This window comes from Polypterus senegalus, chromosome 12 (assembly GCF_016835505.1).
Source record: "Polypterus senegalus isolate Bchr_013 chromosome 12, ASM1683550v1, whole genome shotgun sequence".
Taxonomy (NCBI): domain Eukaryota; kingdom Metazoa; phylum Chordata; class Cladistia; order Polypteriformes; family Polypteridae; genus Polypterus; species Polypterus senegalus.
Genome location: NC_053165.1, coordinates 54,321,530 through 54,336,092, shown reverse-complemented (window position 1 = coordinate 54,336,092; position 14,563 = coordinate 54,321,530). Strand labels below are relative to the sequence as shown.

The 14,563-nt window shown below is 37.7% G+C and overlaps 1 protein-coding gene across 1 annotated transcript in view; it reads left to right on the top strand.

Annotated features, from left to right (window-relative positions):
• susd2 (sushi domain containing 2) overlaps positions 1–11,011 on the top strand; it is a 68,217-nt gene extending 57,206 nt beyond the window's left edge. Inside the window, exons 14-15 of the mRNA XM_039771417.1 lie at positions 5,085–5,181; positions 10,245–11,011. Coding sequence (XP_039627351.1) covers positions 5,085–5,181; positions 10,245–10,281 — 134 coding nt within the window. The 3' untranslated portion in view covers positions 10,282–11,011. The remainder of the gene's footprint in view (positions 1–5,084; positions 5,182–10,244) is intronic.
• Positions 11,012–14,563: the final 3,552 nt, after the last annotated feature.

Here is a 14,563-nt window from a genome sequence, read left to right as displayed (position 1 = left end):
TCCCTAACAGCCCTATGCTGGATGCTAGAAGGAAGTAATAAGCACAATGGAAAAAAAAAGGTATTAGAACTTTTACAGCCCAAGTAATCCTTGAGTACAGTGCTTACGTGAGATACATCTATTCATTTCCCCAAGTAACACTCAGAACTAACAGTTTTAACACTGTTTTCACAGCCCAAGTGACACTTGTATCTAAAACCAAAGAGATTAATAGCTTAATTAAAGTATAGCATACATGCTACAGTAACTGTTGCTCCAGCTTGTTCAAATAAAATAATTTGTTCCAAGTTTGGTTAGTTTTCTTCTATATTATTCTTATATGAATGATGTTTATCTTAAAGTTCAAACGTTTGGCAAAATGTGCAAATTGGTGATCAATGGAGGCGTAGTCACTGTTACATTTTATTTATATAGTGTCTTTCCCATGCTCAAGGTGTTTTTAGTACTACTTGACAAGTGCACTAAGTTGCTAATTTTCAGTTTTTCTGTGCTTTAGAAATTTCATGTGAAGTAAAGATAGAATGCATAAAAGCAATGAGCATCCTAGACTGGACTGCATAAGTCATTTAATCAGTCATGCATGGAAATTCATGGAAATTCAGAGAAAGGGGAGAGAGAGGGTGGTGAAATAGTTGGAAATCCATCTGTTTCACAATTTAAAACTGAGTCTATAAATCCTTTTCATTCTCAGGTGACACCGTGACTTAGCATAGAAACAAGTGTGTTTATGTTTCAGGCACTTTGTTGACATATATGGAAGTGGGGCAGCCTACTTCCATAATTAAAGGTCTCCAGGATGGAATGGGGATAATAAAGTTGCTATTCAAGTTTTCTCCTTGGAAAAGACCTCCATTGAGGTTGTATTACCCAAATGACATGGTGCCTGTTTTTAAAGAATTTAAAAAAAAATGCAAAAATGCAGCGTGGAGGGTATGAAGCCAGGGTGGTAGTTACATATAATTAAAGACTGCTGCTTCCAAAGCAAAAAGAATTGTGCCTTGTTCTTAAAAGGGGGGCTTTCATGTGGTAGTCTGCCCTGAGCAAGAAGAAGCACTACGGTTGGTGTGTCTGAAAATACAAGTGAGTTGGGTTGTTAGTCCTAGTTGCATTTCTTCTCAGATGCATCCCACTGTTCAGTGTAAGCAGACTGGACTTGCAAGGACAATCAAACCAGTGCACCTTATTATTATATGACAGTGGAGTAACTTTGGCCAGGGTTCACACTGAACAGTGACAAGTGGCAAAAGAGGGGTTTGTCCTATTACTAAGAACACACTTTAGACCACTATTTAAACATTGATTAGCACCAGATTGTCTCAGTTAATGTCCACATACACATTTATGATCCTCTCCAGGCTGCAGTTCTTCTCTTAACTAACATACAAGCAGTGTGGTATTGCAGCTATGACATTGAATTGTACACCGAATAGTTTCCATTTCAGTCACAATCACTGGCTCACTGTGTGGCCCTGAGTAAATGTAAATAATTGTGTTATACCTGTAATTTATACTGTATAAAGTAATCTTTGAAAGATCTAAAAACTAAGGAACTGAATAGGCTTTCTTTGGTATTTTGTTTACAAATTTATTTACACAAGCACAATGACTTCTTAAGTAATTGTTTAGATTTACCAATTTATGCTGTTACGTTTGGGTAGACTGTGTAACTCATGAGGTTTGAAGTGATTTGTGTTAAGCAGAAGATAATTAATTCCAATAAATGGGCCAGGAGGGAGTTTGCTCCTTATAATATCTTAAGAATGTTGCTATATAAAGACAATGTTTTCTCTTTTTATTTCTGGGCCTGTATTTCTAGTTTAATTTTTTTTTTGTTTAGACACTTTGTAAAGACATTTTTGAAAAAAGCTCACCTTCTCGTTTGATTGCTAAACAACAGTTGTGTCTGATGGAAATGGATTTATGCCAAGTAGGGAAGTAGTTAGTCAAGGTAGGGTGCTCCCACTAAAATTATGTAAATATTCTACCTTTAGTTGATAGACTCTTCCTTGTCCCGGAGCACAACTCTTTTTTTTCTGGGGGGCATTGTCATCACATAGTTATTGTTTAGCAGCACTATTTACATTTTGCTGTATTGTTGGTAGTATTCCTTGTATGACAGTAAAACCAATTTATCAAACAGAAAAATAACTGTTGATTTATACCAGTGTACTCTGAATTAGACAAAGAGAAATGGCACCCTTGATTGAATTTCTTATTATGCATAATGTCTCAGATGATTTGCTTATTTTTTAAACCCTACTTTTGACCACAAATGCATATTTCTGTATTTTATCATGTGTAAGCCATTTACAGGATGCCTCTTTCTCACAAATTAGTTTAATACTTTTCATTTGATAAATTTGCCAAGCAAACCTGAAAAACTGCAGACTTTCAGGGCTCAACTTCGGAGTAGTGGGACATCCCATTGCTGTAATTATGACACAAACAGCATAAAAAGCAACCATTGTTAAATCTAACAAATTACCATATTTCCTCATCCTTATTTGAGTTTGCAAAAAAAAAAAAAAACTAAAGCCTGACAGATAACTTACAACTTGCCACAAAGGCAGTCTTTGCTCCATCTGTTACACTTTAAGAGCTGCAGCAAAGTAATCTGCTTGTGTTGTTACAAAAAACATAATAGTGGATGACATTTAAACAGTACACTGGTCGCCCCAGTATCAGGCTTTATGATGCTTGCACCTGGGATATTATTTATGACAAAGAAAAAATGGGGTCTAAATATCTATGTTCCTTTTTGCCAAAATCATGCCATTTTGTTAGTATATAGTAGTAGTAGTAGTATATAACTAAAGCATTAGTGTAAAAGCAATGCTGGGATGTTGCAGGCAGTCATCATGGTGTCACATGCACTTTGTGTATTGTGTTGTGGAAATTAAAATTGTATCACATTAGAAGGTTTCTTAATTTACTCTGATTGAACTGGACACTGACTGGGGCACTCTGGTTATATGCCCAATAAATCTACCATCGACTGCATCCTGGCACAGAGTGTTCACATCAAGCACAAACACCATGATGAGAAAAGTTTCTTTGCAGCCTTTGCTGATTTTCGTAAAGCGGTCTGTACACTGGTACTGTGATTGCTGTGCAGGGTGGAGGCAGAACCACTGCATTTTTCCCAGTTGATCCTTGAGTTCATCAGGGTTGTATTTTTGGTACCATCCTGTCCAGTGCTTGCATGGACTTGATGTTGGACAGGGTTGTGGGGTCCAGCAGCTGTGGGGCATCTGTTGATGAAGAAAGTTTCACTGGTCTTGACTTTGCCGATGATGCAGTACGTAGACAGATTGGGAGAGCATGGGGGTTCATGATGTTGCTGGAAACAGATGTGTGGCGCTCCTGATAACTTTGCAAAAGGACGAAGGTCCAAGTCTGTGGAGTCCTGGTGCTTCCTGTTTTGCTATATGGTTGCGAGACATGGACGCTATCCAGTGACCTAAGACAAAGACTGGACTATTTGGTACTGTGCTTCTTTGGAGAATCTTTGAATATCACTAGTTTGACTGTATGTCAAATGAGGGGTTGCTTACACAGTCCTGAATGAGACACATTGCCTGCATTGCGAAGGAGCGTCAATTAAACACTACATGTGACAGACAGATGGTCATTTCTGGAGGGTGGGACTGGACTATGTGTTAGCCTGGGGGGTTGCTGTTTTTTCGCATGGTGTGGGTGGCAATGTGCTGTAACAATGCATGTTTCCGAACCTGACCTGACCAGACCTGGACACACTGAGAATACCACCTGCTGAGCTATATATTCTGCTGTATTGGTTTGTCATAAAGCTTCTGTGGCCTTGTTTACGTTTCACAGCTAAGTAACCTAAGTGGTGATTATAATGTGGGGTGGAGGTGTGTGTGAGTGAGTGAGCGTGCTGTGTGAAGGACTAGTTTACCCCCTAGGAATACTTCATGCCTTCACCTTTTTGAACTGTTACAAAAATGAAAAAATAGATATATTTATTTGAGTGCTGTATGTACAAAATTATGTTTTTTTTTATGTATTGCATCTTTTACATTTTACTAAATAGCATTTATATATAATATATATATTTGCTTTATTTATTATAATTGTTAACTTCATTTATATATACACATTTCCACTTCAAAATACCCTACAAATGCTTTATATTTATACAAAGACAAAGAACAAACAATTTACACAGATTCCAAAAAAGTATGACTATTTAAAAAAAAAGGGAAATTTAAAATGGATCATAAAACAATTACAGAGCCTGTGTTTCGTTCTAAGGTTAATGGGGTGAAGGAAAAGACCTAATCTGAAAACTTCTCAAGTACTTTGTAGTACAGATGCCATGTTTGTAAAGTGAGATTTTGTAGTAAACAGGCTATGTCTTTTGGTAAAATGCCTTCTGTGTGCCCAGCTTTACTATTTTATTGAATAAACTGTGATTTTTCATGTGCTTCATGTATGTGTTTACCTGGAGTTGAGTTCACTATATAATAAGTCAGGCAATAAAACTAGACTACCAGGCTTGGTGACATCCTGCCTTGCATTTGCTCTCCTTCTGATATTCCAAAATACTCTCCACTTCTGTGCTACTGTAGATCTTATCTGGCTAAAGTTTTTCACCAGAGTTGTGTTGCCGACACAGTATATAAATGTATGCTGGAGGCAATGGGTGGAGATGGACAGAAGCATAGAACCCGTTTGCAAGGGTGCAAGGTTTACATAAACTACCAAAGGCTGCTGGTTTGCCAGAGCAAAGGTGTCCAACATTAACCAGAAACTAATTTAGCCCAGCATATATATATATATATACTGCGGTGGGTTGGCACCCTGCCCAGAATTGGTTCCTGCCTTGTGCCCTGTGTTGGCTGGGATTGTCTCCAGCAGACCCCCGTGACCCTGTATTCGGATTCAGCGGGTTAGAAAATGGATGGATGGATGGATATATATATTTGAACAATGTTATAATATGTTTTTGTGAAGATTTGAGAAACTGCAACAAAGTGTGTCTAAATGAACAATTACATTTATGTGTGATTTTTTTCCTTTTGCACATTATAGTGTTGATTTTAATATTTTTCTTTTTTTAGATAACACTCTTGGAATTGCCTTAGGAAGTGTGTTTGCCTCCCTTACTCTAATAGTTATGGCAGTGTTTATTATTTACCATAACAAAAAGAAGAAAAGGTAAGAAAAAATGAAAACAAACATGCTTGCCCCTTTGGTAATTTTGATTTTGCCAGCTAACTGAACACTTAGTTGTTACCTCTAATTCCTGTTTGTGTTCACTGCTTTAATACATGGTTCGAGTTTATAAGTTTTGTCATTTCTATTAAGACAATAATGTATTAGGATGACAGAACAACGGAGTACCAAATATTAACTGGACTGTCATAAAGTCACAGACACGAACAAGCACAAATTGCTTCAGTCAAGAGTCCGGGAAGTTGTTAAAACTACTTTGGTGGCACCTTAATTACAATGGTGTCTGACAAAAGAACAATTGCACCAACCACGCATTTCAGAACTGCCCAAATTTTGTACACATTTTCATTTTGTATTTCTGACATGAAGTAATCTGCCTTATTCCAAAGCAGAAAAAAATGTGCATGTAAGAATCCTCAAGTTGGGCCAAGACGTTTAGAAATTAAAATGTACCACTCAATAATCATTTTATTTTTTTTATTTTAACCACTACTCTGTAAAGGGTGCTATTTAGGAAATACTCAAATTGAGTATTAAGGGATAGTATGTTACACTTACTACTGATAACTAGTAACAGGGCAGGGTATATTTTATTATTATTTTTATAGTCAGGTTTTGCTAGACAATATGAGCTTCTATTTCGATGTGTTAAAAATTTGTATTGGTTTATGTTTTAGATCCCTAAAAAAATCAGAGACTCAGAAATTAGATTAGGGTCTTTCGTAGTATAAAAGAATTTAAAACTAATGGGGACTTGAAGGGATGTGGTTGAGAACTCTTATCAGCTGTCTGTAAGCTAGATGTGAAAAACCTCCTGTAGCACTGGACTATACAGTTAGTTTAATTCTGAAGGAATGCATTTAAAGAAACCTTAAGACTGAGACTGTGGAGGGCTAGAAGAATAAAAGTGGCAATAAACAGAGACCTCCTTACAGCTCTAACAAAAATCTATTTGGAAAATGCTACCAAATGTGCCTAGCAGAATGTTCTCCCTCTGTTTTTTAAAGTTTCTTATTAAATGTACTCTGTGAGAGTAAAAAATTTTAATTTAGGAAAAAAGGGATCCTGAGGAATTACAGTGAAAGTTTTTTAATTTAAGAGTCCTGGAACAAAACACAGACCTGAGACATAAGAATAAATATTTAAAAAGTGTCCCTTATTCCAGGAGGATCAGAACCACATAGCTAGATTAACATCTCTTTTAACTTAGGAGGAACAAGTCTTTAGACATGCACACGCCACAACTTGAGTGTGTAAGACTAGATGAAAAATGTCCTTTACCAAGGGAAGAGCAGAAGTGTAGGCATCTGAGGACTAGTTATTCAGACTCTTGAAAGACAGAGGAACAGTAAACCTGACGGTGTAGACAGCTGGAAGTAAAAACTTCTTTAATCTGTAGACACCAGGGGATTGGAATCTGAGACTATAAAGACTGAATTTAGATGCAGAATGCCGAAGACTGATTCCGCAGAATTTCTAGGAAAAAATCTTATAATACAGGACAGCTAGATATAAGTTTCATTCAGTATAGAAGACTTGGAACTGGAGATAATTCAGGACTGTGGTTTGCAGATCTGGAGGAGTAAGAAAGCAGCCTCTTTGGATGGATGGAATTTGGGAGAACTGAGGGACAAAGTTTAAGGGTGTATAAATAGAATAAAACATGTAATCTGCCAGGAAAAAACTGGAGACTCCCAAGGACTAGAGTTTAGATTATGGAGAATGCAGAAAGACTCATATCATGGCAGGAGTTACATTTGTGACTCATGATTACTGGGATTTGAGAGAGAGAGAGCTAAAACAACAGTCTAAATTATTGCAGTGAAGCACAACTAGAGTTATAAGAGGGCAGATTTGCACCTTCCTCAGAAGTGCAAGAAGAACCTATTAATCTGTCAGTAATTCAGTTAAAACAGAGGATTTGGGGTTTGTGACTCTCAAAAAGGCCAGAAATTGAGATACTGCAGGAATTGTTTTGAATGCTAAAGAGTAGTGAAAATTAGGGGTTAATGGAGAGCTAGATGCAAGGATTCTTTTAATCTGTCACATATTTGACTGCAACATGAGGAATGTAATTAGAGGGTTGAGAAGACAGGAACTGAAGTGCACACAGAAAGAAGAGTCCTCTATGATTCTTTTGCAAATTATCCAGTCCAAAAGTCTTTCTGGATGATAAGACAGTACTGCCTGCTTATCTTCAGCATCCTAGCTACTCCTAACTCTGTTTGAAATATGCTGTTTTTTGTAAACTTGCAAACATAAGAAAACATTTAGAAAGACCAGACACCTTTAGTTTAAATGGCCAAGAAAGATAAATCCAAAAGCCCTGTTTTATATTATTTGTTATTTAAAACTTCTTTCCTTAAAATACCACAGATCCTCATTGACTTGTTGAATGAGTCCCTGAGGGGAGTTTCTTAATCGTGCCATACCTCTGTGAGTGGTTTTTCTCTGTAAAGGTAAATAATGGTTATAGCCCTCTTATCGTCTCATTGTAACACAATAATGTCTCTTCTGTGCTTATTGTGTGCATATTATGAGTATCTGTGTAAAACGATGAGGTAAAGCCGTGTGGTCCAAACAGCAGGCCTGCCAAACTATTGGGTTTCACTGCAGGCCTGTACAAGCCAGGGCGCTGCATTTGAGGAGAATGTTATGTCTCTCCCAGGAAGCCACATGGAAGATCAAACAGAAGAAAGATCAGCCCCACCTGAACCCTTATCTCATTGACAAACGGCATCATTTTCCATCTGGTTGTCTGCAGCAGTGAAAAATGTTCAAATTTCAAAGGCAGGTGTGCAGTGAAATTGGAGTGACTGGGAAGGTGGCCCCTCAGGACTTATAAATTCAGCACAGTGACCAGGGAGATAGGGAAATAAGGGTATATTTCAAACAAATGCATCTGGTTAAAACATTTTAGGTTTGCAGACAAAACTGAAGTGCAGCTATTGTTTTGTAATTCATGATCGATGATATCTTTATTTATTATTAAATTTTTTTAAAATTCTTTTATAAGTAATACAAAATATTTTATTTTATATAATATCTTTCTAAAGTGAATTCCATTCCAAATACAGAATAACAGGTAAATTGCTTCCAAGTACTTTTAACAACAGGAGCAGAAATGAATGAAGTGACTTTCTCAGGGACACATAGTGTGTCTGTATTCCCTCATTATTTTAAACAGTGACTTTACTGAGTGAACACCAGTCCCAAGGTACTTTACAGGTACAGTATAACACAGTTGTTTCTGTACTACTACCAGATCAGCAATTGAGACTCAATCATGGTCACACAGTGGGTTACAGGTGGCAGTCTTAAGTTTTACAGTCCAGCATCTTAACCACTACTTCACACTGCCTGCCAGGAATGAAAGCTATTTTTGTTGCTTTTTTGATTCATGTTTATAATGAACAGGACACCATTCTAACATCCATTTTAACGATTAGGCATGATGTGATTCACCTGCGGGGATAGGGGCATTTCTTGCTACGTTGGAAGAGTAAAGAGAACAAAAGGTCTTCATCTAGACCTTGTGACTCTGTTGATGGATGCCATAATCACATTGTTTTATGCAAGTCTTTCTACGACTGAGTGGGAGACGCTTAAAGTAATAATAGTGACAGAAATAATAATTTCTTACAAGGGCCTGCATATAGAGAAACTTACTTTACTACAGAGCTGCAAATCCTCTTTACTGCTGATTAGTTTATATGAACTGAAAATGTACTTCAGTTTTAAAGTCATGTGACAGAATGATTGCCTATCTTAAATATAGTTTCTTTTAAAACGTAAATTAAAGATATAAAAATATCAACAAAATCACAATGTTCATCAAGTGCCTTAGTAATTATAATCTAACACTGCCAAACCCACTTATTCCAATTCGCCTCTAGATGGTTCCATGGCAGGCACCATCCATGTTTAGCCTACAGCTTGTTGCATCCACATCCACTGGTGATATCTTAAGTGTGGTCTATTCAGACCTCACGTGCTTGATCACTCCTGAGATGTGGAAAAGCTCTTCCAAAGTTGAGAGGTAAAGCCATCTTGGACAGAAGCAATGACACCATACCCAGTTGAGCCACTCTTACTTCAAACATTCATCAATCAAACATTCATCAGAACCTCTCTTTACTCATGTGCTCAGAACATACAGTCTCAGATCAGGTGACATGACAGCAAAACTGATCATTAGAGTACCAAGGTACTGTGGCGTCAAGTACAGTTCAGTGCAACTTTGCTTTCTAAAATCGTGTTTGGACAGTCCATCGCAAATACAACAAAATTAGACAATTACAAAAATAATTCAACATTCAGATTATGACTAGGCAGGCTTTTCCTCCAAGTCTTTTTATTCTGTCTTATCTAAGTGCTAATATCTCCTGGTACAATTACAGAGTTAGCATTTCCTGCTCTTCTCACAGTTATACTCATGTATAATGTTAAAAGTATTCTGTAACTGCGCCTTGACTTCTTCCAGTGCTTAATGTATTTTTTGCCAGATTTATGAAACCATTAACACTGTATATACTAAGTTTAACACTGTGATACCCTCGGAATCCACCTAAATCCCCTTTGATGTCATGCATCAACCAAATAACCAACCTGCATCAGCCCATGCCCTGGGCATTCTCCTTCATGGTAACGGATGGTAATCACACAAAAAGTGAAGTCAAGAAAAAAAAAAAAAAAATCAAGAACTATTTATTTCTTTGGTTGGATCTTCCACAAAAACAGTCAGTGCCACACCAAGCTGTATGGTGGCCACTGCCATGTAGTTCCTTTGTCTACTTCATACTAAACCAGGTAATAGCAATTATAAACACTGAGGTCGATGCCACCATGGGACGGTACTAAATGTCCTAGCAAATGCTATAGCCCCTTGCATGTGGAACATATAGTACTGCACGTAAAAAAAACCTTGGGCAGTATAAATTTGTAATGTCATGCTTTTCATTTTTGCTTGTTACAATGCATGATGTGTGAGTGGCAGTTAAATAAATAGGATGTATCCATTTTATGCTTTTTGTGTTCTTTTTTAGGAGGAGCAGGAAAGGCTCAGATAAAAATGGTTTGTGAAAAGAAAAGCAAAGCAAAGGAAAATGCAGCAGACGGTCCAGCTCACTTCAGTCAGCTTGACTTGTTCATTATGCACTTTCAGTATTAAATGCTGAATACCCTTGGACTAATACTCTCCTGTTAAGTTTCCAGGACATTTTAAAAAATGATGCTGACTATTGATACCAGCATTGTTTTCCGCTTCGTTGTAAGCGAAACCACACATCAGTAAAAGTCAATCTGCACGCATAAGCAGTTCCTGGTGTTTTTCAAATTTAGACATGATGTGGGAAGCTTTCTTGGTTACTATTGTTTGTTGGTATTATTTTCTTTTGCTTTAATGTATTTTTAGTTTTTGGTTGCCAGATTTGACCCATAAAATCTTGCTAAACAACACCAGCATACAAAACAAGTTTGTTTTTTATTTCCAGATCAGAGAACTAGCTTTTATGTATTGTTTCATTGTTTGACTCGAAGGCAAGTACTTGAAAAACAAAGCGTCTTTTAAAACTTTTTTAATTCACATCATAAGGAATCTTCCTCCTTTGCTTAAAATGACCATAATTGTCAATAAAACTGAAAATGAGGCAAAAACAAGTAGGATACATTGATTTACATGAAGATGCTTTTTTTGGAGTGGAAGATAACACAGATCCTCATCTAACCTGGATTACCTGTAATCCTGCCAAAAAATAACTTTGAAATTAAAATATGTATATGTTTTCAATTCTAATTTCAAAATAAAATAAAAAGCAAAATGTTTTCTTTGACTTATTCCTTTATGCTGTAGTGTTTGCTATGGACTAGGTGTCATTTTTCAATTACAGCCATCCTATACATAGGAAATGTAGGGTCCGTATTCAACTTGGAAAAGATAAGTCTCTTAAGAGTTTTGTTTCTTATCATGATGAAACAATGTACTCTGTACACAAGACAATACACTTAAAAAAGGAACATTTGTTTCAAAGTGCCATATTCTTCCCATTTTCTAAGTTTATATTCTAATAATTAAGTGACATATTGGCACAATAGTTAGTGCTACTCTCTTGTAGCGCCAGGGACTCAGTTTCAATTCTTAGTTCCTAGGTTACTGTTACTGTTTGGAGCTTGCATGTTGCCCTTCTGTGATGATTTTATTCAGGTGCTACAATGTGCTCCCACATTACTATGATGTGCATGTCAGATTAATTGACTCTGGACAAGTGATTGTGCTCTACGATGGATCAGGGTCTCTAAATGAGTTCAGAATAAGAAGATTCAGAAAATGAAGGAGTGAATTTAAACTGATGAATGGTTTTGCAACTGGTGATGTGCACAACACTGTAAAGAGGACCAAAGGACACTGAAAGTTGACATTAGTGATCTCACTACCAGCAAAAGAATTTGAAGATCTAACTCCTCATTAGATTTACATTTGTTTTGACCACCTAAAAAGTGGCCTTTTGAAGTACAGAAGTTCTCCACTATGCTGTGCTAATTTGCACCAAAGAAATTTAACAACAAAATAATATACAGTATAGCAGGGCTATTTCTCTCAAGTGAAATATTGGAAACTTTGCTAAAGTTTTATCATAAATAAGTATAAATATATATACATTTCTACATATTATATATACATTTACATCTATACTAATAAAAGTCAAAGCCCTCACTGACTCACTCACTCATCACTAATTCTCCAACGTCCTGTGTAGGTAGAAGGCTGAAATTTGGCAGGCTCATTCCTTACAGCTTACTTACAAAAGTTGGGCAGGTTTCATTTCAAAATTCTACGCGTAATGGTCATAACTGTAACCTATTTTTCTCCATATACTGTAATGGACTTTAGCTCAATGGCCGTGGGGGGCGGAGCTGCGTGTCACATCATTACGCCTCCCACGTAATCACGTGAACTGACTGTGAACACAGTACGTAGAAAAGAAGGAAGAGCTCCCAAAGACCGCTGAACAAAAACGCATACAAGCTTATTCATAAGTGCAGCTACTGCGGAAACAAAACACGATGTAAACCGTAAGTTTAAATTAAGTTTATGGACACGCTCCCGCTGCCGTTTGTCATGATTTCGTCGAATACTTTATTCGCGAGATACAAGTTTAATGAGAAGACACGAGGTATAAACCAGACTTTGGATCACTTTGTAACGGAGTTAAAATTGCTGTAGCGAGAAACTTTTGAGTGCCGGGTCTTAGCTAACATTAAATAAAGCCGTGGACATCGCAAGATCACACAAGAGAGCAGCTCACGTGAACTGACTTAACGTAGGACGAGTGATCACTTCCATGCATCAAACCTGTTCAAAAAACGCATTACACAATTGACAAGGTAGAAAAAGAATATGCTCCGAGTTGAGCTCCACAGCTAATGCGATCTTGCGGAAGCAACTTCGTCACGCTGCCACCAAATACTCACAGAAAAATCCACAAGTTAATACACACGCTGTCTCTAGAGTTTCTCCACACTCAATGTATTCCTCGCATCCCCGTTATACCCTCTGATCTCCCATTTCAATTCAGATGCCTCCACTTTCCATTAAGGCTCTGCTGCGCAATGACAAGTAATAAGTCTTAGGGAGAGACCCTACAAAAGGATGCCATTGATTTCAGGCAAGATTGCTTTTCTCATGGACAACTATACGTTGCATTCTCAAGAGTGAGCTTGCGCAGCTTGGTCATATTACAACCAGAGTGCTGAACTGCCAACGTGATATATAAAGAGAACTATAATAATCATAATAAACGAACAGCGGAGAACCCGTGGATTAAATAAAAAGGCAGCTTCCTTGGTGAAGCAAGGAAAAAGGATGGCCTTATATGTCGTTCGTTTATAAAACAGCGGAGAAGCTGTGTAAAGGCTGCTTCACAAAAAACCAGCGGAGGGCCTTATATGAGCAGGCAGTCAGCTAAAGAAGGGAATCAATAAATATCTATAATCGTAATAAACGAACAAAAAATAGCATACAAGCCGCGGATTAAATAAAGGAAATGAGTACCTGAACAGTAAAGTAAGTCTCAAATACCTACACAATAACTATAAGAATCGTAATAAACGAACAATAAAATAGTACAGAACCGCGAAGCAAGGAGAAACGACACACCCTACAAAAGGTTGCCAATGATTTGAGGCAACATTGCTTTTCTCCTGGACAAACCTATACGTTGCATTCTCAAAAGTAAGCTCAGTGCACAGGTTGGTCATATTACAACCGGAGTGCTGAACTAACAATGTGGTATGCAAAGAGATCCTTAACAGATAGTTATTGGTATATTTTCCCTCAGTTTAAAAAGGTTTTCTTTTCTTCCTAATAGAAATTTAAAAGCAGTACTTCGTCACTGCGAAGCACGGGGATTTTGCTTATATACAGTATATATATATGTATGTATGTATGCATGCATGCATGTTTATACTGTGTATATATATATATATATATGTAGATATGTACAGTATATATGTGTATATATATATGAGGATATGTATATATATATATATATATAGGTGTGTGTGTATGTATGTATGTATATATATATGTATGTGTATGTGTGTGTATATATATGTATATTTATCTGTATGTATGTGTATATGTATATATGAATATGTGTGTGTGTATGTATGTGTGTATATGTATGTGTATATATATGTTGATATGCGTATATATGTATATATATGTAGATGTGTATATGTATATATATGTATATTGTGAAGGCCGCTCTATATAGCGCCTGACCCGGCACAGACCACACAGAGGCACGTGTAAAATCAACAGGCTTTATTGCACTTCTTCAGCCTGTGGACGCACATCTTCCCCATGTCCCACAGGCCCAACACAGTCCGAAAAACACTTACAATAGAGCACCAACAACTCTTCCTGGCACCTCCACTCCTCCCAGGCAACCTCGTCCACTACCTCCCGATTCTGGCCTCAAATGAAGGAGGGTTCGCCCTTTTATGGTCCACCCGGCAGGCTCCAAGTCTTAATTGAGCCTCCGGGTGGGGCTGGTAACTCGTCCATTGCGGCGGCTGGCTCTCCGCAGCACCCCCTAGCGGCCACCTCATCTCCCAACTGGGCTGTGGTGGACTTCATGTCCCATGCAGCCACGGGGAAGACTGGGGAAGAACCCACGCCCAGGGAGGCTGCCACCAGGCGCCCAGGGGGAGGCATTGCACTGCCCATGGTGGCTCCCCGGGACGTATGTAGCAGAGTCGTCCCGGCCGGGCATGGGACCCGGCTGTCCGTCACAATATGTATATGTTTATATATGTGTGTGTCTGTGTGTGTGTATATATATATATATATATATGACAGCAA